A 22024-nucleotide genomic window follows, 5' to 3' on the forward strand; every position below is an offset into this window, starting at 1 on the left:
TTTCTCAGAACACTGACAGCCATCACCATCATTTTCTTGGTGTTTCAACCACGGCATCCCATGTTCCCCCCCTTTTTGTCATATCTAAGGCAAGCGCCACAGACCAAACCAGACACATGTGTACACACTGTTGACGGCATTTCCCCACATTTTTCTATGGTCAGCCTGCTGCCGCTCCCACACGCAGCCTGGGGCAGAACCTCATTTTGGCAATTCAATCTATTCAATTTTTATTTTTTTATTTTTTTTTTCAATTGTCGCCGTCGATGCCGAATATCATATTCATTTGTAATTTTCATCTGCGTCATCTTTCCACCTTTTAGTCCCCGCCTCTGGTATGCTAGCTATCCAGAGCTACCAAAACACCCGCTCAGCCTGGGAAGCAACGATAGGTACTGCAGCCTTCTCTGAACTCGGTATCCATCAGTTGTCATCAACCGCTACATTGATTCTCACCTGGACAGGCACCAATCTTTATCATTTTCATCAAAGGCGCTTTCATCTGACGACCTTTCAATTCATTTTCCGCCCCCATTCAGCCACTAATGCTATATAATAGCGATGACGACTGCAAAACCTCGCGCCCGTGGCCTTCCGTACCTGCATCGGAATTGGAAAAAGGCATACGACGGCCTGACGTCCCAGATGGGCAACAAGACATCTTCAGAGTCTCGTGACTCTGTTGATCAGATCACCAACCAGCTTGACACCACTCAACGCGCCGCCAAACGTCGCCGCCTCGAAAATGATCAAGATGTCTTTCCTCTCTACGAAGACTGGAGCAACTCCAAACGTGGTCTTCGCATCGAGGTTCTCAAAGTCAGTCACAAGGATGCTCCCCGGGTCAAAAATGGCATCATGAACGGACTGGTTCCGCCGAACATCAAAGATGTCTCGCAAATCAAGGCTCGATGTCAACTCACTATCATGGGATACAAAGGCGACCACCCCGTCGTCCTCCACGTCGACAGCCAGGTTTGTGACATCAAAGTCTTCAAGAACCCCGCTGGTCAGTCCCCCATGGCACGTTTTTACTCCATCCGACCATTCCACATTCCAGAAGCCAAAATTTCCCTCGAACGCGACGACGACGCTGTGTTTGGTCTGGCCAACACGTACTCTGTGCATATTGAGCTTCAGTCTGCTGGTGATCCCAACTGGCCACCACGTGACCTCGTCACCGTCAGCGATGAGGATCTTTTGTACAGTAACAACAGCGGCGGGCTGCCACCACGACAATGGGTCATGAGCGCCAGTATTGCGGACATTTTTAACAAAAATCACCGTAAGACGATGCGGCTTAGAGTCAAAAAGCATGTCAGTCAAGATATCGCCACAAACTTTCTTATGGATGTGGATGTGCGGTGGTTGACGGCCATCTCCACCCAGAAGACTATGCGGGAGCACACTAAGGATGTTCTTCCTTGCATCACGGCGTTTGATCCTGATGGACACAACAAGGTGGTTGCGAATGGGAATGTCAACGGGGGGTCGCTCCCAGACACTCCCGACGAGCTCATGCCTGACGGTGATACGACACCCAACAGGTCGAGACGCACAAAACAGAATGTCAACTACAATGTTAGGCAGATGTGGAATACGGCTGTTGGGAAGGAACCCAAGAAGCGGAGGAAGTTTGGCGACGCGGTGGAAATTGGGGCGAATCAGCAAGTTGACGAGCACGTCATCACCTACCTCCTGCCCCCAGAACAGGTGCAGATGGTGAAGTTCATCTGCATCGTCTGCGCCGCCGAGAACGACAATTTGACCCAGCTCCGGCTACACTACCAGAGCCACCCACAGTACCTGTTCAGCTTTGAAATTCGGCCCAAGCTGGGCTGCTGCGTTACTGTCAAGCCCAACAGCGAGAACCCGGGCAGTCCGCTCAGACCTAAGGTGTACCAGCTTGGTCTACCGGTGGAACCGCTGGATGTGGAAAAATATGTGAATGGGGACGAGAGCTGGCTTGAGCATAGGCTGGGTCCGGACAACGATAGGGATGTTGTGAATAATGGGAAGCCGGCGAAGCCACAGCCAGTAAGTTAGTAGAGTGACACAGCAGTACATTCTTTCGCCTCGCACCCCCATCATCGCCAATTTCGTTATCAGCATCATCCCTCTTACCACCATCGTCACCGTCATCAACCAACACAACCGATTCTCAGTTACCTTCATGTCATGTCATTTTTTTTTTTTTTTTTGCATTCAGTACACCACGGACAGAGCAACTCGCTAATTTCAGCAGAAACCGGCCCCCCAAAAACCCACCAGACCAGCCGTCCTTGTTCCCAAGACGAAGCAGCCACTCTTTGACCCATACAGTAAAGTTGCCCTCGAACCCGGCACCCCAGTCCCTCAGTACCCGATAGACGACTCCTGGCTCTTGCTTAAGCACCGCGAGGCCCTTCAGGATTTCATCGATCTCAACCACGAAGAAAAAGAGTACATGCAAGAATGGGACGCCTTTATTCTCCGGAAGCATCTTTCATCACAGCAGTACCTGCCTAAGGCCTTTTTGCAATTCGTGAAGGACAAGGCGGGGTGGCTGGTGGAGAAGCAGGCGAGGGCGGAAGAGTTTAGTAAACATGTTAGCACGCTGTTGGCGAGGAGGGTGTTGGGGGAGAATGAGGTGATTGAGTCGACGGCGTTGCTGAATGAGGCGAGGGAAAGGAAGAGCAAAGCGGTGAATGGAGAGGTTAGTGGTGGGGGTGGTGAGGAGGGGAGGAAGGGGAAGAGGACTGGGGGGTGTTGCGTGGGATGTGGGGAGCCGGTGCCGGTCAGTGAGATGGTTGTTTGTGGGAACAAGGTATGTTTTCTTGCCATCTTCTCGACAGACAAGTGACTAATTGTGGGAGCAGGAATGCACAAACCGGTTGTGGCACGATCGCTGTGTAGACGATAAGAAGACAGCGAAGAAACTGGGCAGGAAATGGAAGTGCAAGGGCTGCAGGGTTTAGTTGTCCACGCTATCTGTCATCCTCGTCAAGACTTTATGAGGGTGTTTTACTTCTCTCTGCTCCAACCCAGCGGTCGATATAGAAAAGAAGGAGGGAACTAATTGGGAAAGGGCACGTTTGACTAGGGGTTGATTTTATGGGGAAAGAGAAGGGAAGAAAGGTTACTTGAGTTGCATTTGCATATTGGGGGGGAAGGGGGAGGAGGCATTATATACCGTTGCTTCAGGGTACTCTATGTTGCTAGCCTTTGCTTTTTAACCTGGATGGATAGATAGGGGGGAAGCACCTGGGGGGAGGGAAAAGGAAGGGGGGAGATAAGGGGGAAATGGGATGGGGGATATGTTGTAACTTGTGTAATAAACTAAGAACTGAGCTTGCTGCTGGGGCGTCTGGGAATATTGGTATAGCGTTGGAACTGGCAAGATTTAATTTAAACATGGGAGTGGAGAGAGGTGTTTACTATACTGTATGACATGATTGATATGGCCTTGGCTGATGACATGCTTGAAACTGGAGGGAAGTCGTGTGGCAGGTGCCAAGGAGAGGATGTGGGCTACATTTTGGGCACATGAAATGTTCAAACTTGTCATTGCATCACTGCGCTCCTCCTTGGACACTGATCACCGACCGGCCATGCTTTGATTGAGAGTCAACCATGGAGCTAAGATTGATATCACGAGTAAACATTTTCTGTGGTGCTGATCGATTCAGCGGTGTTGCTAGGTAGGCCAGAACAATACACACCCACAAACCTTGCATTGCCATTCCGGGTACTGTGTCCCTCCCTATTTGTTGACCAACAGAAGAAGTTGATCTACATTACTATAAACATTACCTGGATCATATTTGCCTTGTAATGAACACCCTTTAGTACAGCCAAGCAGCAACAACATATTTCACACGCATACCTACCTACGATCCTTAAGGCCACATCCGACAGGGCGGGCACACGTAAAGAATCACTACCCCAACAGCCCAGGTTCATTAACACTGTCCTTGATTCCATTTACACAAGCTAATTAAACAGTACAATACTCCCACACAAACCCCTCCCCAACTCCCAAACTCTAAAGTATATACGTCCTGTTGTCCCTTATACCCTTCCTTTCCTGCATTATTTGTACTGTTGTTTCCTCCTGTAGGTATCAGGGCAAATTCCCAGGTATTAGACCACCCCACCCCTCCCGCCTCCATTGCGACCACATGTGTGTAAGATATAAAGTAGCAAAAAAGTCAACACCAGTAGACGCCCCCCACCCTGCCCGGTCAAATTTCGAGTTTGAGAAACCCCCAAACGCCAGTGTACAGTGCAAGAACTCCAGTGAAGACAGGAAAGAAACACAAAGACAGAAACGAAAGAGAAAAAGAAAACCGTGAATCTACAGCCGTCCCGTCCTGACTGTACCGTAACCCAGCCCTTTCACACACAGGTTTAACTCCCGGTGCCAACTCGAGCCAGCTCAATACCTGAAAAAAAAAAAAAACTATCACCAAGCATACCCCTCATCCTCCCCCTCCCCCCCATCCCCCCCATCCCAATCCTCATCACTATCATCATTCCCCTCCCCGCTCCCCCCCTCGTCCACATCCACAAAGTCATTCATGCTGTACGGCATCGCCACCGGCTTCCCATTGTCCAGCACAACCTCCACCCTGTTGCACATTCCCTGCTTATAGTACAACTCCTCCTCCTTCTCCTCCTCCTTTTCCTCATCATCAACCTCCATATCATCATCATTATCTTCTCCCATAATATCCTCCCCATCCGTCTCCGGCTCCGCATACGAAAACCCAAACCCCTTCTTCTCCGCCACCCTACCACCCCTCAAATCCCGACCAACACTACTAGCCCGGCTGGAGGGGTTGGAATACTGCTCCCTGATCCTGCTGCTTCTCCTCGACGGGCTATCCACGCCCCGTTTCTTGGTTTTCTTGGCCACAGACAGAGGGGGTTCAACCACCTCCCCACCAACAGCAGCAGCAGGAGCAGCTCTCAACGAAGTAATCCCCGTATCCTCATTAAAATCATCCCTCAAAAACACCTTCCTGAGCGTATTACGCCACCTGTCCCTAAAATCCGACCTCTGCTGATACGGCACATCAAGCATAACCTTCAAGTCAATCTCCCTCAACCTAGACAGCCCCCCCGCGCAATCAACAAGCGACCGAAAAAAAACCTCGGCCGCCTCCGCAGTCCAATGCTTGAAATCCTTCAGCTCGATCCCAATCAACGTCTCCGGCCAAACAGGCGCACTCTCAAACCTCTCCAGCACCCCACACGTCGCATCAACATTCCGATACCCCAGCTCAATCTGCGCCCCAATCTTGTAGTCCATCACTACCCACTTCAACCTCGGACACGCCTTCCCCAAAATCGTAAGCCACGAAAGCGACAGCGCGCGGTTATGCCTCAGCGTCAAGCTCTCCAGTCTATTGCCGTGCGTGAGCAAAAAACTGGCGAGATCCTCGTCGGTAATCTCGCAGCAGTTGATCAGATCGAGACCTCTAAGGTTCCTGGGCAGCATTGGAAGGATCCTATCGTCGACTGCATTCGAGTACTCAAACCCGACATGCTCCAGTTGCGACAAGGCATTGATCGCGTCGGCCATATTTTTCACAAAAACGTTATCCCTTTCCAAAACCTCCGCCTCATCATCCCTCGACGTGGCCTCAAGAGAAGGAAGCTGGTAATTGAGCAAGGTCACCTTCTTCACACTGGACAACTCCCTCTCATGAATCTTCTTGATCTCCCCCCAGTCAAACGCGTGCTCCGTGAACCGGCGATTCCATCGCCACTCCACCAGCCTCGCACCCGACGCCTCCAACCCTTGGAACAGTTGCCTGGGATACCGCCAGCGGAGGTTGCTCCCCATATCCCTCATCACCGGGTCGTCCTTCCAATGGTACAGCTCCAGCGCCTTGAGCTCGGGGAGGTGACGCAGCAGCTGTGTAAAGTCGAGCGGCTCACCCCTGTGAAGCTTGGAAGCAATCTCATTGACATCGATAGAAAGTCTCCTGATCTTGGTCCGGTAGGCAAATAACGTCGTGCTCGGGTCTTTAGCAAGGAGCGACACAAGGCCGTGTGCCATGCCCCTGCTGGCCAGTGGAGGGCGACGATATAAAGCAGTAATGGCAGGCTCTTCCAAAGCTCGACAGATTGTGCTTGCAGCAAGAAGCCATTTCGCTCTGTGCGAGTCTTCAAGGGACGAGGAGGCATCTTGAAAGACCTGCTCCCAAAAGAACCAGGGCAGACTGACCCAGTTGGGAATGAACACTTCCTGAGGTCTGGATTCAGCGACAGCCTCTGGCGTAGTAGTCGCTGTCTTGGGCGGCTTGAGCAACAATTGCCCAGCCCGCAGCGTCTGTCTAGTAGGCGTCGTCTGCTTCCTCCTCTTCACAGACCTAGCACTACTCCGTCTCGGACTGCCGGTGCGCTTGGCACCAACACCCAGCGTCGTCGTGAAGCTCCCATGATCATCCTCCTCAGGGTCACCCTCACTCTCATCATTGTAAAACCCCGACCTGTGTCTCGTGCGTTTTGAGCGACGACGAGCGGTACCAGCCGACAAAGCACCCGGTGACACGGCTCTTTTGCCGTACGACCCGACAGGCGTCCGAAATGGAAGCGATGTGGTGATTAGCTGCTGCTGCTGCTGCGGTGATTGTACCACACGATGGCCGTTGGTGGAGGTGGTAGAGCTGAAAGACGAGGCTGAGCTCCTGGTGACCCGGCTGCTGAGCGAAACGTGGGGATCATCGGCCTCTCCTCCTGACGACGCACCCCCCTGGACGCCGGCATCTTGGCGCGGAGTACGAGGCCGCAAGCTCCGGCGCAGCACCGGCGACGTAGCGGATCCAGGTGTGTGAGACACCACCACACCACCGTTGCGAGTCTTCATGGCGAGTTTGTGTGGACGACCATCTAGTGAGAAGCAACAGGTTGGAACGACAAGTTTTTTTTATCGAGTGCAAGTGCAAATTAAACGCGGCTCGAGGCAAGAAGATGCAAGTCGCAGTTCGATGGTTGAAAGAAAGAGATCCGGAAGCGGGACGGCCTGTGAGCTGTGAATGGTTCACTCGCTCATCTGTCAAACCTTGGCCGATAGTGGGGCACAAGCTTTGGTGCAAGTACCCTCCAGAACAGCCATCGGGTTAGGGTTAACAGAGGCCATTACAGTTATCAACATATATATATATATATATATCAGAAAACAAGTGGTGTGCTGCATTAGATAGATAGTATTTCTCAGTTCACGTGCTAGAAGGGATTTAAACACTCTGGGCATAGCAAATCATAAAAGCAAAACCCAGTCCCAGAATCCAGGACTGCACTCTGCTGACTGCTGCCGACTTCTCTATCCACTATAGCAGTTTGCCTCCTGTCCCTTTGCCTTTCCCAAAAACCCCAAACGCCAAACAATGCATTGGTCAAAGTGAATTTTCATGCCATCAGCCATTTACCGGGGGTCCTTGCCATCCAACCGCCTTCCCTTCCTTTCCTCTGGCTTCTTTTCAACCGGAGGCTTCTCCTCGTCCTCTGGATTCTTGACCACTCCGCGCAACGTCTGTCCTCGGCCAGCAAAGTGAGGCTGCTTGGCGTTCGCCGCCTCTCTCTCCTTGTCAGCAGCTGTCTTGACAGGCTTGATCTCATACCCCAGGAACAGTTTATTTGGCGGCAAACGCAACGGCGCCGGACCGTTATTCCTTCTCTTGGGCAGCGCCGCAGCAGGTAGCGCAACATTCCCGATATTAACTGACGCACCAGCAACTGGAGTCGCCGGCTTTGGTGTTGACGCCTTACTTCCCTTCTTGCTCAGCCGGTTACCCTCCCCAGCAAAGTTCCCGATCATGACGTTAACTGCGCTGGGAGCAATGGCACCGTAGTTGATGGCTTGCGCCATGGTCCCCTGGCTGTGCATCAGACCTCCGGGAGCCACTCCACCTGGGCCCATGGCACTGCGCGGAGTGCTGGTGCCGCTTCCACGAGGCTGTCTCTCAGGCTCGACATAACCCACTGGTGGGGCAAAATCAACACTGACATCGGTCTCTATCATGCAGACGCCCATCTTGTCCGTCTCGGGCTTGACCTCCAGCACAGCCATCTCGTAAATCTCGTCGTTGTATTCAAAGTTGAAAACATCACCCTTGGTCAGAGTGGCAAAGTTGCGAAAGGCCTTTTCGAGAACGGCGCGTGGATCGCTGATGTCGAGGAAGTTGACTGACTGGGGTTGCAGCTTGACCAGCTTGGCAAGCTCGAGAGAGGTCGTCTTGATTTGGATCATGTCGCCGACGTCGAGTTTGAGTGTTAGCATCATCTACCACTGGTTAGCACGGCACTTATACTCCTTCACAAGTGACTTGTAGCACACATACCCATTGAGGAACATAAGCCCTGCCCTCCTCGGCCACGAACTCTAGCACGCCAGCATGTGTGTGCTTGCCCTCGGCCCCGTTGATCAACTCCAGCATAATCGGCCACTGGACGTGTAACCTAGATACCTTGTCGAGAGCCGAAGGAGGGAGGAAGATCTTGGAGCCGTAGTTGAGCTCGGGGCGTTCGGCGCCGGGGGCCATGACCAATGGGTAGCAGCGATAGTATTCATCGAATCGCTGTACGCGAGGGGCTCTACCCCCGCCTCCGTAGCCAAACTGTTTGTAATCAGACATCAGCAACGTGCTTTCGAGGTTGTGTTGCCGGCGGGGTGGTGATATCTCGGCGCTGCCAAGGGTGCAAGGATGAGCTTACCATTTTGCTTGATGGACCGAGATTTAAAGCTGCCTGTAAAACCGCGTAGCTTTGGTTGCGTTGCTGGGGGGAGGTAAGAAGCTGCTGTATCTTCCAATGCGGCGTTGTGGTAGCAAAAGAAGAAAGTGAATGGCAGCTGGTCGTTGAGGTTCCGAAGGCAGCCAGTGGATGACATACCTACTGTCCGTCACAGTCGCGGCCCAAGCTCAATGCGCACTGTGGGGTTCCGCGGGGTGTTGTGGCTGCTGTGGCGCGACCTTCAACAACTTTATGTATTCAGAAATTGTCTGAAGATTACTCGATGCTCTACTGAGCGTATATATACTATTATCAAGTGAATCTCGAGAGAGCTAAGCTGGCAACCACAAGGCGCTCCCTGGCGCTGCATGTGAAACCTTTAGATTCACCATCACGACCGAGCCTCCTGACGTCATTCCTCCCCCAACCCCAACCCTTATCGCTTACCTCTCATCTCGATAATCGCAACATATCGCGTCCTCAACTTCCCATTTCACTCTCACCACCACCATCACCATCACCACCACCACCACCACCCCCATTACAACCACACCATGGCCTCCCGCTTCTCCGCCGCGCGCCCCAAACGCGCCTCCGAAGCCTTCGCCCGCACCCACCACGGCTCAACCTCCGAATCCTCCTCCAAAAAAGTCCGCTTCGACATCCGCAACCCCTCCGCCCTCGCACCCACCGCCGACTCGGACGAATCCGACCAAGAAGAACAAGACCAAACCCTCGCCGCCGACGTAATCGGCTCCTCCACCCGCGCAACAAAACGCGGAGCAGTAAACATCGATGGCTACGACTCCGACTCTGAAAACGAGCACTTTGAAGCCCGCGCCGAAGCCCGCAGCGACAAGGTCAACCTCGAAGAAGCCCTCGACAATTACAACTCCCAACCCACCACCACCTCTAAACCAGACTCGGACGATGAAATCGACATGTTTGGCACCGCCGACTCAGACACTGAGTCCAAACCTTCCAACAAACCCTCCAAAAAAAAGGACAAAACTGTCAACTTTTTAGATGTTGACCAGATTGAAGGTCAAGAAGGGGACTCCAAATCAGGCGGTCACATCACCATCAACCCTTCAGCCGAACCCACCCTCTCCGATGACGAAGACGACGACGAAGAAGAAAACCCCGACACCATCGCCGCCGCCATCGCAGAAGAGGGCCTAGACGAGGAAGTCGGCCTGGGAGGCTTAAAAAAACATGCACCCAAGATCGACGCCTTCAACATGCGCGCCGAGCAGGAAGAGGGCGCTTTTGACGAGGCGGGGAATTTCATCAGGAAGGCTGCTGATGCTGATGCTGTTCATGACCGCTGGCTGGAGGGGGTTAGTAAAAAGGAAATGAAGGCTGCTGCTGCTGCGCATGAGAAGAGAGAGGAGGGGTTGAGGAAGAGACAAAAGGAGGAAGATAAGATTACGACTGGGGAGTTGATGACGCGGCTTATACTAAAGCTAGAAAGGGGGGAAACTGCGCTGGAGGCGTTGGCTAGGCTTAGGAAGGGGCAGAAGAGGGAGAGGAAGGTGCCGAGGTGGAAGTTGGAGAAACAAAAGAAGAAGAAGAATGGGGGAGAGGGAGGGGATGAGATGGATGTTGATGCTGGTGGGGATAGAAAGGAGAAGGATGCGGAACAGGAGAGGATTAAAGAGGCGATTGAGGATATTGCGGATGCCGCGGACAAGTTGATGGGGAGGGAGTACCCGGATATATATGATTATGAAAGGGAGAGGTTGTGCAGGATGTATTATAATGAAACGGGGGAGAGGTGGGTTGAGCCAGCAACGGAAGAGGAAGAATCACAACCAGCAGAGAAGATGTGGGAGTTTATGTGGGTGGACGGACGGGATGGGGGAGAAGGGAATATACAAGGGCCTTTTGACGGCAAGACTATGGAGGCGTGGAGGGAGGCGGGGTATTTTGGGGATGGGGTTGAGTTTAGAGTCAAGGGGACAGAAGGGTGGATGAGGGTGGCGGATTTTGTTTAGCATTGCATCGATTTTTTGATTTTTGGGAAGCAAAAAAAGGGACGGAAAAGGAGTTTTCAGTGATACCCAAGTATGTCGTAATTCGTAATTTGAACACATTAACAGCCCTTGGTGCACCACCATGGCAGTGATGCTCGGTTTGGTCTCTCAAAGCAATCTATTTCATTACAGTTACAATCCATGACCTGCCTCCCCATGTAAACAAACACAGCAATTCTCTTTTTATCCCCTATCCCGTAACGCCTACGCAAAAATACCCATAGACAGCAAGCATACACATTTCCCCTCTATCACGAGGTATCCATCTTCTCCCCACCCCCGACCGCAGACACAACCGTCGCCGCAGGAGCAGCACCAGCACCATTCTGCACCCTAAAATCCACCGCCCCGTCCTCCCCAATCAACCTCTTCTCCGAATCCTGCACAAACTTCACACTCCTGCCCGGGTCATAAAACAGCTTGAAGCTCCTCTGCACATCCTCGATACCAATCTGCTTGCTCGCACCCCTCCTCTTCGCCCTGATGAGCTCCGAAGTAGTGATAAGATTGCTCGCATACCTCAGCCCAGCCTCCTGTCCAATCTTTGTCAAGAGGGCAAGAGCATCAGGTGTGATATCCACTTCTTCCTCCTGGGCACGAATAGTAAGAATCTGCCTGATTTCGTCGCCGTTATAAGCGTGCGTGTTGATGATTGATACACGGTCGAGGAAGTCGAGGGGGAGACCGTGGGGGGATTTATAGTCTGTTCCCCTAATCTTGGAGTGTCCTCTGTTGCTGGCCATGATGACGATGGGGGCGAGGTCAGACTCGAGGGCGCGGTTGATGTACGAGAAGCATTCGATGTCGAGCATGTGGACTTCGTCGATGAAGAGCACGCCGGGGACTATTTCAGCTTTGCCTTCTTCCTTCCACTCTGCTACTTTTGTGTTGATTTGATCGCGGATTTCACTCCTGATCTCACCGGTATCGCCCGAGAAGAGGGCCAAAAAGCCCTGGGTGCGGGAGTTGATGACGTCGATTTCGTGGAGCGAGACAGTGTGGACGACTTCCTTGCGTTTTTGGAGTTCACCATCGGGGCACTGGAGGAATTTTGTGTCGACACCCATGGCGTCGTAGTCGCGGGAGCGGGCGTAGGAACGGCCGAGCTTGGTAATCTTGCCGGAGGATTTGTCGATGGAGATGATGTCTCCGGCCATGACGCGCTCTTTGGTCATGGCGTCGATCATTTTGCTGCCCATGTCGTAGATGGCTTCCATGTCGGTGGTTTTGATAGTGAGCTTCCCTTGCTTTGCGCCGCCCGTGACGGAGCGGTCGATTTGGATCTCTACGACTTCGCCCTCCATGATTTCGGAGTCTTCTTTGATTCGGACACCGATGGACTTGCGGAAGGCTTGGGTGAGGGCTTCGGTTTTGGACATTTCGAGGGAGAAGATTTCGGAGGCGGCGAGGGTGGTGAAGGGGACGTCGGAGCCGAGGGATTGGGCCATGCCCATTGCGATGGCGGTTTTGCCGGTACTATAATCAGGTGGTTAGTGTCTGTTGATTGGGATCTAGCGCTGGACGTTGCGAACCTTGGGGGTCCAGCAATAAGTACTGCGCGGCCAGCAATCTTCCCCTGCTTGATCATCTCCAGCACCACAGCGGCAGCTTTGCGCGCCTTCTCCTGTCCTACCAGGCCCTGGGAGGCAATTCTGGGCTCGAGGGTATCGACATCAACACCCAGCCCACGAATGTGCGAGTGGGCGGCGATGAGGTTGAGCCCCCGGAGCTCTTTGCTCTCGGAGACGGTGACGACGGGCTGCATGGTTTGGTCAGTATGCTCTCTGGTTCCTGGGTTTGGCAAAGATTCGTGATATCCAAAATTACTTACAGCAGCCATTGTGCGCTTGTTGCAAATGACTTTGGCGAAGATGTTAGATTTTTGCCGTTCGAGGAAGCTGGTATGAACGCGCCAACACTTCTTGGAATCGTGAGGCTGATGAGATTCGACTGATTGCTGATTAGAGTTATCGCGTCTTGACGCTGTGCACATATCGGGGCAGGGTATGCATCAACTGAGCAGATGCCAAGAACCGAGATTAAGGCTTGCTGTTCCCAATTCCGATTTCCGACAGCTCAGCAGTCCAGGGTACCCCGCTTGAGGTATCAATCGCTGTAGGTTAAATGAATGCTACGCTATTAAAGTCTAGGGCTGTTGCTACAGTGGCGCGCGAATTTCACTGCCTACTGTTCTCGAACGCGTCGCGGGCATCGATCAGGCGACTTGATATACAAAAGACCATTCGCTCAGCGCCGTGTGGCAGAGAATAGAGACGGGCCGAGCGAGGTCGGTGCCTGTTTGAATATCTACACTACACAATATTTTTGTTGCCTTCCGATGTCTGTTTCCCATCAGCCACCCGTCAAAGAAAAAATAGCGGACAACCTGACCTGGATTTTTCTTTTCTTTTTCGAATCGACAACGCGTTTCCTCGAGTAAGTAGGACTGTGCGTGAGCAAACTCTCTACACATTGCTTCTTCTCTCCTGACAAGGATCCCCCGCAGAAGAGCGCAGCTGCCATTGGAACATGCCTCTTAGCGCCTACCCGTTTGCTGGGGGTGTGCCTGCCTCTCAATGATAAAACCTTGGAGCTCAAAGTATAAATCTTCCAATCTCCAGCTCACCACCGCGTTGATTGCCTGTTTTTTTTGGGCTTGGTTTCTATTTTACATGCATGCCCTGGTGCTGCTGGATCTCTGTTGACACTGCTCGCTTTGTTATTAGCAAGCCCCGCGTCGTTCAACCGTGACGCATTGTACTTGCACGACCTTCGAAGCTCGGAATTCCCCCGCGCCACTCGTTCGGCCCTCAGCCACTGACTGCTCCGGTAAGTGTAAACTTCTCTCCATATCTCTTGCCCGCGCGCCATGGGCACACAAACCGACATCCTTGAGGCCAACGTACCTTGTGCTCCTCATACAACACTCGTGTACATCCTGGACCAGAAGTAGAGTTGATAGGCTTATCCTACCTACTCTACCACATCCATGCACTTTGTGAGCCACCTTCATGTTTCGGCTCGCTGCATGGCTGTTGACTTCTCTTATGGCTATCAACTGCTAGACATGTCAATTTTCTTTTACCTGCCGACGCCATCTAGACTTGGAAAACCATCCTTGGGTTTCTTGAGTTATTGTGGTAAACCTTGCGATTTGTCTTGGGCGTGTGAATATATTCTCGATGTATTCGAATAGTTGCTAACATGATTTTACAGAACCCCTGGCTGTGGTTGAGTTGCTGCCGCACCATCAGTCACAAAATCATAAAGTCGACAGATAGGAGACGTCCCAGCAACTCTGTGCTTGCCGCCTCGGCCCAGTCCGGGTCGCTGCTCCAACATGTCTTCCGACCGTCGGGCGTCTGGGGCACTCCCAAGCCGCCGTGGTCTCGACGAGAGATGGGACTCGTGGGGCTCACGGGATGTTCGTCGGGACGATTACTCCACTCGTGAGTCGAGAGACGATTATTATCGTTCAGGAGATCGAGAACGCGAAAGAGAGCGGGAACGAGACCGGGAACGAGACCGGGAGCGGGAACGAGATAGGGACCGGGACCGAGACCGAGATCGTGACCGTCAAAAGTTGTCGTCACATCATGTAGCATCACTAGTTGCTTCTATCGACTCGGACCCCGTCAGTGGCGGAGCTCGTCAGGACTGTAATGCCGCCACAGGAACACGTAAGTAGTCCCGTGGATATATACGGACTGTCTCTAACGATTGCATTTGTTCTAGCAACTCGCCAGCTAGACGTGTCCACAAAAGGTGCTGACGGGGTTGAGGAGGCTTTGAAGCACCTCGCAGCCATGCTAGCGGAGAAAACACGCTTCAAACTGCACCTGGAATTGCTTAAGAAAAGCCAGGCGCAGAGGAACAAGGAGTACGAGAAAGCCAAGCGGAATGCCGCTTCCTTTGCTTCGGTGCCAGACTTGCAGAAGGAATATCGGGACAAGAGTGACAAGGAAATCAAGGACGTGGAGCATCATCTCAGGAAGCTGCACTCAATGGAGCAGAACGCAATTACTTTCTTCATTAACTGTTTAACCTCCTTTCCGAACCAGACAGGCTTGCAAGCCCACGCGCTAGCCCAATCTCAAGCATCGACTGAAGAATTCGAGGCGGCGCTGGCAGCCTTGACCAAGACTGTTGAGCAACAACAAGAAAGCCTGAAGAGGCAGGAGGAAGGCTGGAAAGAGCATGGCGAAGCCGTTGCAACCCAAATCGCACAGGCTGAGGAGAATCTCAAGAGTCGTGACGAAACGACCAAGGACATGTTCGCCAAACTCGAGGCGAAGTTTGAGGCGAGGTTTCAGCAGTTGGAAGAAGGGAAAAAGCAAGAGCTGGAAGCCCAGAATCGGAAGTTCAAGGAGGTGCAGGCGAAATCCCAGGCCATGGAAATTGCCTTCAGTAACCTCAGTCAAAGGTGCCAAACCTTGGAGCAGGCTCTTTCCAGACAGGCCAAGACCTTGGAGGAATTGGCGCAGCTTGTTGCGTCCCACACAAGGATTCTCGATGACCACTCGAATAGCCTAGCCGAGCATTCGGGCGAGTTCAACACCCACTCTGAAAAACTCGCTGCACACACCCAAACCCTTACCGCACAAGAAGGAGCCCTTTCGCAGCAAAGGCAGGCCCTCGCTCAACAGTCTGAAGCGCAGGCTAACCAAAGCCAAGAGCTTGCAAATCAAGTCCAAAAACTCGACACTGTTGCCGAATCGTGGCGCAACGAGTTAGACATGAGGCTTGTCATCATCACTAAGACGTGGCAGCACCAGCTTGAGGGAAGGCTTGAACAGTCCAACGCCTCTCTACTACACCAGCAGAATCTCACAGGCGACATGTTTGATATCCGTACAGGATTAATGACAGTGATTGATAAGGTGAATAAGATGGAGACGCGGTTTTCCGGTATCGATGACACGTTGGGGTCAGTGGGCAATAAGACCAACAAGATGGAGGAGCGACTTTCCAACATTGATGTGGACACGCTGGATGCTATGGGCGACATTACTGTCCAGTTCCCCAACCTTGAGGAGAGGGTTAAAGGTTTGGAGGGGAATGTGAAAGCGCTTGAAGGCAACGTCAAGAACTTACAAACAGAAGTCAGCAAAGTGCAACGACAACGATTCGAATCACCGACCATGGTGACGACGCCGACAACTGTCGAAGCGCCACTGGCAGGTTCTGCTGGGGTATCGAAGCAAGTCTTCTCGGCGACCATGCAGGCCATTACGGCCAAGTTTGGCGATTTGATCAATGCAGTTAAAAACGACTTCACGGCACTGGAAGACCGGGTGCAGTCGCTCGAAGCCAAGGCGCCCCTTAAGCAGGAGACTCTTGACAACCCGGATATGCGGTCTGACATTGCCCGACTAGACCTGGCCTTGACCAACCTGAAGTCGGAGGCGACACACAACAAAGTCCAGATCAACAGTCTGACCGAGACTGCCAATAAGCTGGCCAAGAATCACCAAGTGGTCGAGGACACTTTGAAGAGCAACATCGGTTCTTTGACTATGAGTATAAGCACCCTGGATGACCGCTTCAACAACCTGACCACCAAGAGCCTCTTTGACCACATGGTTTCGTACATCTCGACGCTCTACCCAGAGCCGGCTCAAATCAAGACGGATATTCGTCACCTCTTTGACCTGGTCAAGACACTGCAGGCAGGCTTGCAGGACTGCCAGGGCAAGGTTGAAAAGGTGGACGACATGGCGAAGGCGTTGGATTCGGATTACCACACAAATGTGAAGAAACGGAGGATTGATTCAAGCCCTAATATGGCGGGGCTGAACGGAGTTCCGAAGGGCGTTGCCTCCTAGGTGTCTGAGCAACCCGGGGGAGGAGACCTGGGCCAAGGTGTACGACAAAGCACTGCCATGCCGGCTATATGGTCAGTAACAAGATGGCCATTTGGAATTTAGGGGCAAGATACTACGAGAAGAGAGCCTTGATTACTTGGCCTGGGTTTGCTCGGTGTGGTTGGAGAGTCTACAACTACCCCACGGGAGGGAGTGTGCATTTTTACGATTCTGTGCATTTCTTGTTTCTTCACAGCGTTGGGTTTTCCATCATTATGCCCTTGACTTTTCGGTCACCCCGAGACTTTTGGTATGATTTACCAGCACGGCGTTATGGTTTGTTGAATGTTTTGGGGTGGGAAGGAAGGACAAAGGCATGGTGTGCCAGTGACTACCTGGCACACATAAACGCTTTGCTCACGTACATACGTTGGAACCACTCATGTGTTTTTTTTGCATCGCATTGCTGTTATGATTTACAGCATAGCGTCTTGGTTTTGGGGTTGACAAGCTGTCTTTAAATTACGTTGCGAAGACTAGAGGGAGGCAGGAAGGGAAGGTAAAAGGAAAGAAGCCTTGTGTTATAATGGAGCCTCGTTGATTTTATCATCGACATCATATTCGACCACGAACAACAGACGTTACATTCGTCAGTGGCATATTCTTATTTCTATCAATAACACCGACAGGCAGCAGGTTATGGCATCTGAAGTTGGTTAAGGAAGGAGGAAGGCGAGGTCAAGGGAAGCGAGGAGTTTTGTATTTTTGGTGGTGACGCCTCACCTTAGATGTAAAATGGGCAGATTAAGCTGCCTGACAAGTGACATATATGTTGGGGGCTAATTGTTAGATTTACTAAATCAAACATTGTAATGTGTGTATCTATGTTTGATTTTGGTTTGTCTAAATGTGAGCAGTCTATGAAGGGAAACAGAGCCTTGCCAGGAACTGGAGTACCTAGGGGTGAGACAGATCACGTCAGCTGTCATACTTAAGCTTTGGGCTCCGGCGGCTTGGTTAAGAGGGATGCAGAAAGTCAAAACTGGGCACGTCTTTTTTTTTTGGGGGGCAGCTGATGCCAAGACTTGTGTGTTATTTTCCCGGTTTGAATCTGTTGGATGAGATCGGACCAAGTGCCGGGTGATGGGCTGGCGCTAGGCCGAGATGGTTTGTTTCTTCCAAACCGAGTGACTGTTTATCTGTCTACTCCGTACCTAGGAAGAATGGGAACAGTGATGGATGGGGGTGTACCTGTGACGATGAGAAGAACAGACGGGAACATGTCCTAGGTGTAAATAAAAAAGTACCCAGCGCAGAAAGAGCCAAGAACTCCGCAGACAGCTTCAGGTCGACCCGCCCGTAAAACAGAGCTGGAGCACACCACTGACACTTCCCTGTCACCCTGTTCGCTGCCCCCGGTCCCCGGCGACTCCACTGTTCGCGCACCGCTGCCCGCCCGCGGGAATCCACCCTCGGCTTCCCACTGTCCACTGCCTGTACTGTCCGTTGTCCGCTGCCCACACCCACAGCAACACCCACGCCCACACCATCCTCAACATCACCACGTCCGGACCGCACGATACTATCTCCGATTTTCCCACGTTCGAGCCGGCTCGTGATCACGCTCGACCCCCGATTCCACTTCCCATACCTACCGCGCCCGTTCGATTGACCAGCCCGTTGCCCTGTCGCCATCATATGCGGGCAACATCACGACCAACCTACTGTCTTTTCGAGAGATGTGCTCGTGTCTGAGCCGCGAAGATAAGGTCGCTTCTCGGAGGCTGGGATAAACTCGGAGGACAACCACCGATTTCGACATCGCGAGGCGGTATTATTTTCTTCTGTCACGGACTGACGCCAGAGAGGCCTTGTCGCTACCGCCGAGCTTGTTGACGGGAACTTTTGGTACGTGTTGACACATTCTGTCTGCCCGTTGGGGAAACCTTGATGCGAAAAGACCCAATTGCCCCGCAGAGTGAGACCCGAATCTCTGATTCAACTCGAAAGGGGGGCAATATTATTATTATTATTTTTGATCTCTTTGCGGGAAGCGCGCCGGGGGAAAAGAGGTTATCGAAGACAGACAGGGGACCATACTGACTGACGGGTCGCGACCTGGCAGACAATTTGCGCGCGCGCGCACGAGCTTTCTTCGTTTCTAGTTGCTTTGCGCACCACCTTCCAAGCAGAGCTTGACATTGTGTTGTTCTTCTTCTTCGGTTGCTTGCGTGCAGTTATTCGGTTGGCATCCTCAGGTTCCTTCCAAAGCTTCCGCAGACTACGGTCCAGCAGTTTAAACAGCAAACCTGCCTTTTGGGCCGCGGAAAGTTTGGTTTTCCACCTCCAACACCACCAAGCAAAGGTCCGGATTCTTCCCCATCATCGAACACGCACCGCACCAACATCCGCATCCTCCACTTTTTGTGCGGCAACGAGAGAAGAGAAAAGGCACCGCCAACGAGACGTCACCAACTAGAGAAACGAGCTACACGACCGACCGCACCACTAAGATACGAGCGCTCAAATGTCCCAACAATGAAGAGAACGATGGATGGAGCGAAGAAGAATGCAGAAGATCTCGTGGCCCAGCATATTCTTCCCAACTGCCCGTACCATCTCTCGTTGTACCACAACCGCCAGTACCCCAAGGCTGAGGAGTGGTGGTTTAACGGCCCCAGCGCCCGCCTGCAGTACCAGACCTTCTCGTCCGATGCCGAGCGTGGGTTTTTGTATACTGTACCGCCGTGGGTCATTGTCGAGGAGGAGCAGGCCGCTCAGATGCCGCCCAGACCGGTCCCCAAGACGGGCGAGAGGAAGAAGATAACGCTTTCCGAGGCGTTGAAGAGGAAGCAGTCGCCCATGTCGCCCATGGGGAATAATAGTAGTAGTGAGACGCCGGTTAGATCGGAGAGCCGGGTGGCGAACGGGAGTGGTGCTCACAAGCCGCCACCACCGCCGCCATCGAGGGAGAGGGAGAGGGAGAGGGAGAGGGAGGTTGTGGTGAAGAAGGAGAGTTTGAAGCCAGTGGAGAGGTCAGATGCGCGTCGGGTGGTTTCTAAGACAGATTCCCGGCCGGATTCCCGGGTGGAAAGGCCACCACGGCCAGAAGTGAATGGGGACAGGTACGAATTGAGAGGGAAGAGGTCGCTGTTGTGGCCGTCCATGCTAACAGAGACGACAGAAGTAAACATCCCCCACCGCCACGGTCGCAGCCCGAACCCGAGAGCAGAAAACGTGTCGCGGATACTGAATCGAGCTTGCCCCCACAAAAGCGACCCAGGAGCGAGCAGGTCAGCACCTCAAAGCTCGACCGCGAATATGGCCGGCAGCCAAAACCGGAACCACCACGGGGTCGCGATAGAGGGGTCCCTGAGAGAACACAAAGAGAGCGAGACACAAAGAATGATTCACTGCGTCCAACCACGAATGGCTTGGCGCCTGCGTCGACGGACAGGGACAGAGAAAATACTGCGTCTCCGAGATCAACAATACAAGTTAATGGGTCGAGAGTCCGGCCAGATAGTGGCAGATCCACTCCTCGAAAAGGAGAAGGGTTGACGAAGTCGCTGTTGCCCGAGTTATTATCACCACTTCACCCAAGTCTGGAGGCCGAGCTCGAGGAGCACAGGCCGAGGAGAAAGCTGGCGGACAAGGCGCCACTGCGATCACAAAAGGCGGACGGGGGCCCGCCGCCGGCGAAGAAGAGGAAACCGCCTGTGCTGCCGGAGCTTTTGTCGCCGACGCTGCCCGCGATTGTGGAAGAGGCTTTGATACAGAGCAACCAGACGCCGGCCAGAAATCAGTCGGGGAGTCAGTCAGAATCGTCTCCTAGCAGCGCAAGAAAGACCATCATTGCGGCCCCGTTGATATCACTCCCCCCACCGGCAGAGGAGAAGCCGCCCCCGCGACCCAGCAGGATCGTGACCCTGAAGCTGAAGAAGGCCAACGCCAAGCGGGCCAAGGACTTGTTGAGTCTGCCGTCGAAATCGGCAAAGGACGCCCTCAAGAAGGAGCGGTCGATCAGTGTGGAAGCAACGCCGCCGCCAGCGAGAAAACGGCCTCGGCCGGCGGATGAGATTGAGCAGCCCCCCGCTCCTCCGCCGGTCATACCACCCAAGTCCCGGGGTGTCAAGGCGGAGCTCATGAAGAATAACCATAACAGTCCGTCGACTCCGTTGAGGGTACCGCCGCAGGGTGGTAGTGCTTCCCAACCTACACCTCTCCGCCCCAACTCGACAACCCCGTTGAAACACAGCATCACGGCGGCAGTGTCTGGGAGTGCCGAGGCGGTCACTGCTGCTGCTCGCCCCCCCACGAGGGATGTCGCACCCCTCGACCCGAAAACAATCGAAAAGTCGGAGCACCACCGGAAAATCCACCAGGAGCTTGTGGCTTTGGGGACAAAGATCAAGCACACGCGGGATGACCTTTCCAAGTCTAGTCATGGAAACCCCTCCCCCGCAGAAGAGAAACGGCTCTCTGCCCTCCACCTCGAGATGGTCCTAACATATTTCCTCGCCTTTTACAACTTGAATTTGTCGAGGACGTTGGCGGGGAAGTCGGGGGATATCCAGATGTGGGAGTCGCTGCTGCCGCATATTGCGGAATTGAGGGGGAGACAGGGGGTGAGGCAGAGTAGGTGTTTGAAGGCGTTGGCTTGCCAGCTGCATGCGAGTTGTTTGGATCAGATTGTGCACGCGTATTTCATGCTTGATGAGGGGAGCGCGGGGGTGTGGTTTAGGCGGGTTGGCGGGGTGGTGCAGAAGGGGGGGAGGATGTGGGCTGAGGCGGAGGGGTTGGTTGGTTTGGTGGGGGAGGGGACGGGGCTGAGGATGAGGGGGGGGGTTATGGGGATGGGCGTTGAGGAGGTTGTTAGGGAGGCGTTGGTGGTTATGAGGAGGTGGGCGAAGGGGGAGGGGGTGGAGTGGGTTGGTGAGGGGGTAGGGAGGTGGGTTGGGGAGGGGGGGAAGGAGGATGGGGGGGGGGTTGGGCGGGAGAGGGGTGGTGGTGGGAGGGAAAGGGAGAAAGATGAGGGGAGAGACAGACACGGTGGAAGAGATCCTCCGCCGAGAGAACATCGTGATCGGGATCGAGAACGGGGAGGCGTGAGGGATAGAGATCGGGATAGAGACCGAGATCGGGACCACCCTCCGCGTGAGAGAGAAAGGGATGGCCCACCAAGTCACCGTGACAGGGATATGTTGCGGGATCGAGACCGTGACAGAGGAGGAGGACGGAACTCGGAGCGGGCGGGGAGATGAGGATGGGTTGTTTGTTTGACTTTTTTTGTTGTTGATCATTTTATCTTGTTAGCGGGATACCACACCACTTGTTGCCAGCGAGGGTTTTTCTTTTTGATTTTTTTTTGCTATGGGAATGGTATGGGATGGGGATGGGGGAGTTTAAAGGTTTTGTTTCAAGTGTAAAATGGGATTGTCAGACATAAATCAAGTATGCAGA

General features: G+C 53.1%; 7 protein-coding genes across 7 annotated transcripts; 4 read left to right on the forward strand and 3 right to left on the reverse strand.

Annotated features, from left to right (window-relative positions):
- Window positions 1-1518: 1518 nt before the first annotated feature.
- Window positions 1519-2957, forward strand: QC761_605630 (uncharacterized protein; the record flags this gene model as incomplete). Its single annotated transcript, XM_062881010.1, has 3 exons — window positions 1519-2037; window positions 2246-2806; window positions 2859-2957. 3 exons carry the CDS (start codon window positions 1519-1521, stop codon window positions 2955-2957), a joined length of 1179 nt encoding a protein of 392 aa, XP_062729255.1.
- A 1487-nt stretch (window positions 2958-4444) lies between these two features.
- Window positions 4445-6856, reverse strand: QC761_605640 (uncharacterized protein; the record flags this gene model as incomplete). The annotated part of the gene is made up of 1 exon (XM_062881011.1): window positions 4445-6856. The coding sequence occupies one exon, from the start codon at window positions 6854-6856 to the stop codon at window positions 4445-4447; it is 2412 nt and encodes an 803-aa protein (XP_062729256.1).
- A 429-nt stretch (window positions 6857-7285) lies between these two features.
- Window positions 7286-10305, reverse strand: UFD1 (ubiquitin fusion degradation protein). Its single transcript, XM_062881012.1, has 3 exons — window positions 8704-10305; window positions 8331-8606; window positions 7286-8272 (listed from the first exon to the last, which is right to left on the reverse strand). The coding sequence occupies exons 1-3, from the start codon at window positions 8704-8706 to the stop codon at window positions 7415-7417; spliced, it is 1137 nt and encodes a 378-aa protein (XP_062729257.1). The 5' UTR covers window positions 8707-10305; the 3' UTR covers window positions 7286-7414.
- QC761_605660 (uncharacterized protein) lies at window positions 9276-10718 on the forward strand (the record flags this gene model as incomplete). Its single annotated transcript, XM_062881013.1, has 1 exon — window positions 9276-10718. The coding sequence occupies one exon, from the start codon at window positions 9276-9278 to the stop codon at window positions 10716-10718; it is 1443 nt and encodes a 480-aa protein (XP_062729258.1).
- Window positions 10719-10795: 77 nt separating this feature from the next.
- On the reverse strand, window positions 10796-13523 carry RVB2 (RuvB-like protein 2). The gene is made up of 3 exons (XM_062881014.1): window positions 12589-13523; window positions 12290-12516; window positions 10796-12233 (listed from the first exon to the last, which is right to left on the reverse strand). Exons 1-3 carry the CDS (start codon window positions 12748-12750, stop codon window positions 11009-11011), a joined length of 1614 nt encoding a protein of 537 aa, XP_062729259.1. The 5' UTR covers window positions 12751-13523; the 3' UTR covers window positions 10796-11008.
- On the forward strand, window positions 12844-17442 carry QC761_605680 (uncharacterized protein). The gene is made up of 4 exons (XM_062881015.1): window positions 12844-13193; window positions 13264-13586; window positions 13974-14437; window positions 14493-17442. The coding sequence occupies exons 3-4, from the start codon at window positions 14098-14100 to the stop codon at window positions 16580-16582; spliced, it is 2430 nt and encodes an 809-aa protein (XP_062729260.1). The 5' UTR covers window positions 12844-13193; window positions 13264-13586; window positions 13974-14097; the 3' UTR covers window positions 16583-17442.
- A 269-nt stretch (window positions 17443-17711) lies between these two features.
- QC761_605700 (uncharacterized protein) lies at window positions 17712-21825 on the forward strand (the record flags this gene model as incomplete). Its single annotated transcript, XM_062881016.1, has 3 exons — window positions 17712-18469; window positions 18687-19686; window positions 19746-21825. The coding sequence occupies exons 2-3, from the start codon at window positions 19100-19102 to the stop codon at window positions 21823-21825; spliced, it is 2667 nt and encodes an 888-aa protein (XP_062729261.1). The 5' UTR covers window positions 17712-18469; window positions 18687-19099.
- Between the last annotated feature and the right edge of the window lie 199 nt (window positions 21826-22024).

This window comes from Podospora bellae-mahoneyi, chromosome 6, assembly GCF_035222275.1.
Source record: "Podospora bellae-mahoneyi strain CBS 112042 chromosome 6, whole genome shotgun sequence".
In the NCBI taxonomy this organism is placed as follows: Eukaryota; Fungi; Ascomycota; class Sordariomycetes; order Sordariales; family Podosporaceae; genus Podospora; species Podospora bellae-mahoneyi.

Bases quoted from the DNA above. Each gene is read 5' to 3' on its own strand.
- RVB2 (XM_062881014.1), bottom strand. From the start codon at position 12,750: ATGTGCACAGCGTCAAGACGCGATAACTCTAATCAGCAATCAGTCGAA. The intron at 12,517-12,588 runs GTAAGTAATTTT...CAAACCATGCAG, and splicing joins ACAAGCGCACAATGGCTGCT to CCCGTCGTCACCGTCTCCGA. The intron at 12,234-12,289 runs GTTCGCAACGTC...ACCTGATTATAG, and splicing joins CTTATTGCTGGACCCCCAAG to TACCGGCAAAACCGCCATCG.
- QC761_605680 (XM_062881015.1), top strand. From the start codon at position 14,098: ATGTCTTCCGACCGTCGGGCGTCTGGGGCACTCCCAAGCCGCCGTGGT. The intron at 14,438-14,492 runs GTAAGTAGTCCC...CATTTGTTCTAG, and splicing joins TAATGCCGCCACAGGAACAC to CAACTCGCCAGCTAGACGTG.
- UFD1 (XM_062881012.1), bottom strand. The intron at 8,273-8,330 runs GTATGTGTGCTA...AACCAGTGGTAG, and splicing joins GGGCTTATGTTCCTCAATGG to ATGATGCTAACACTCAAACT.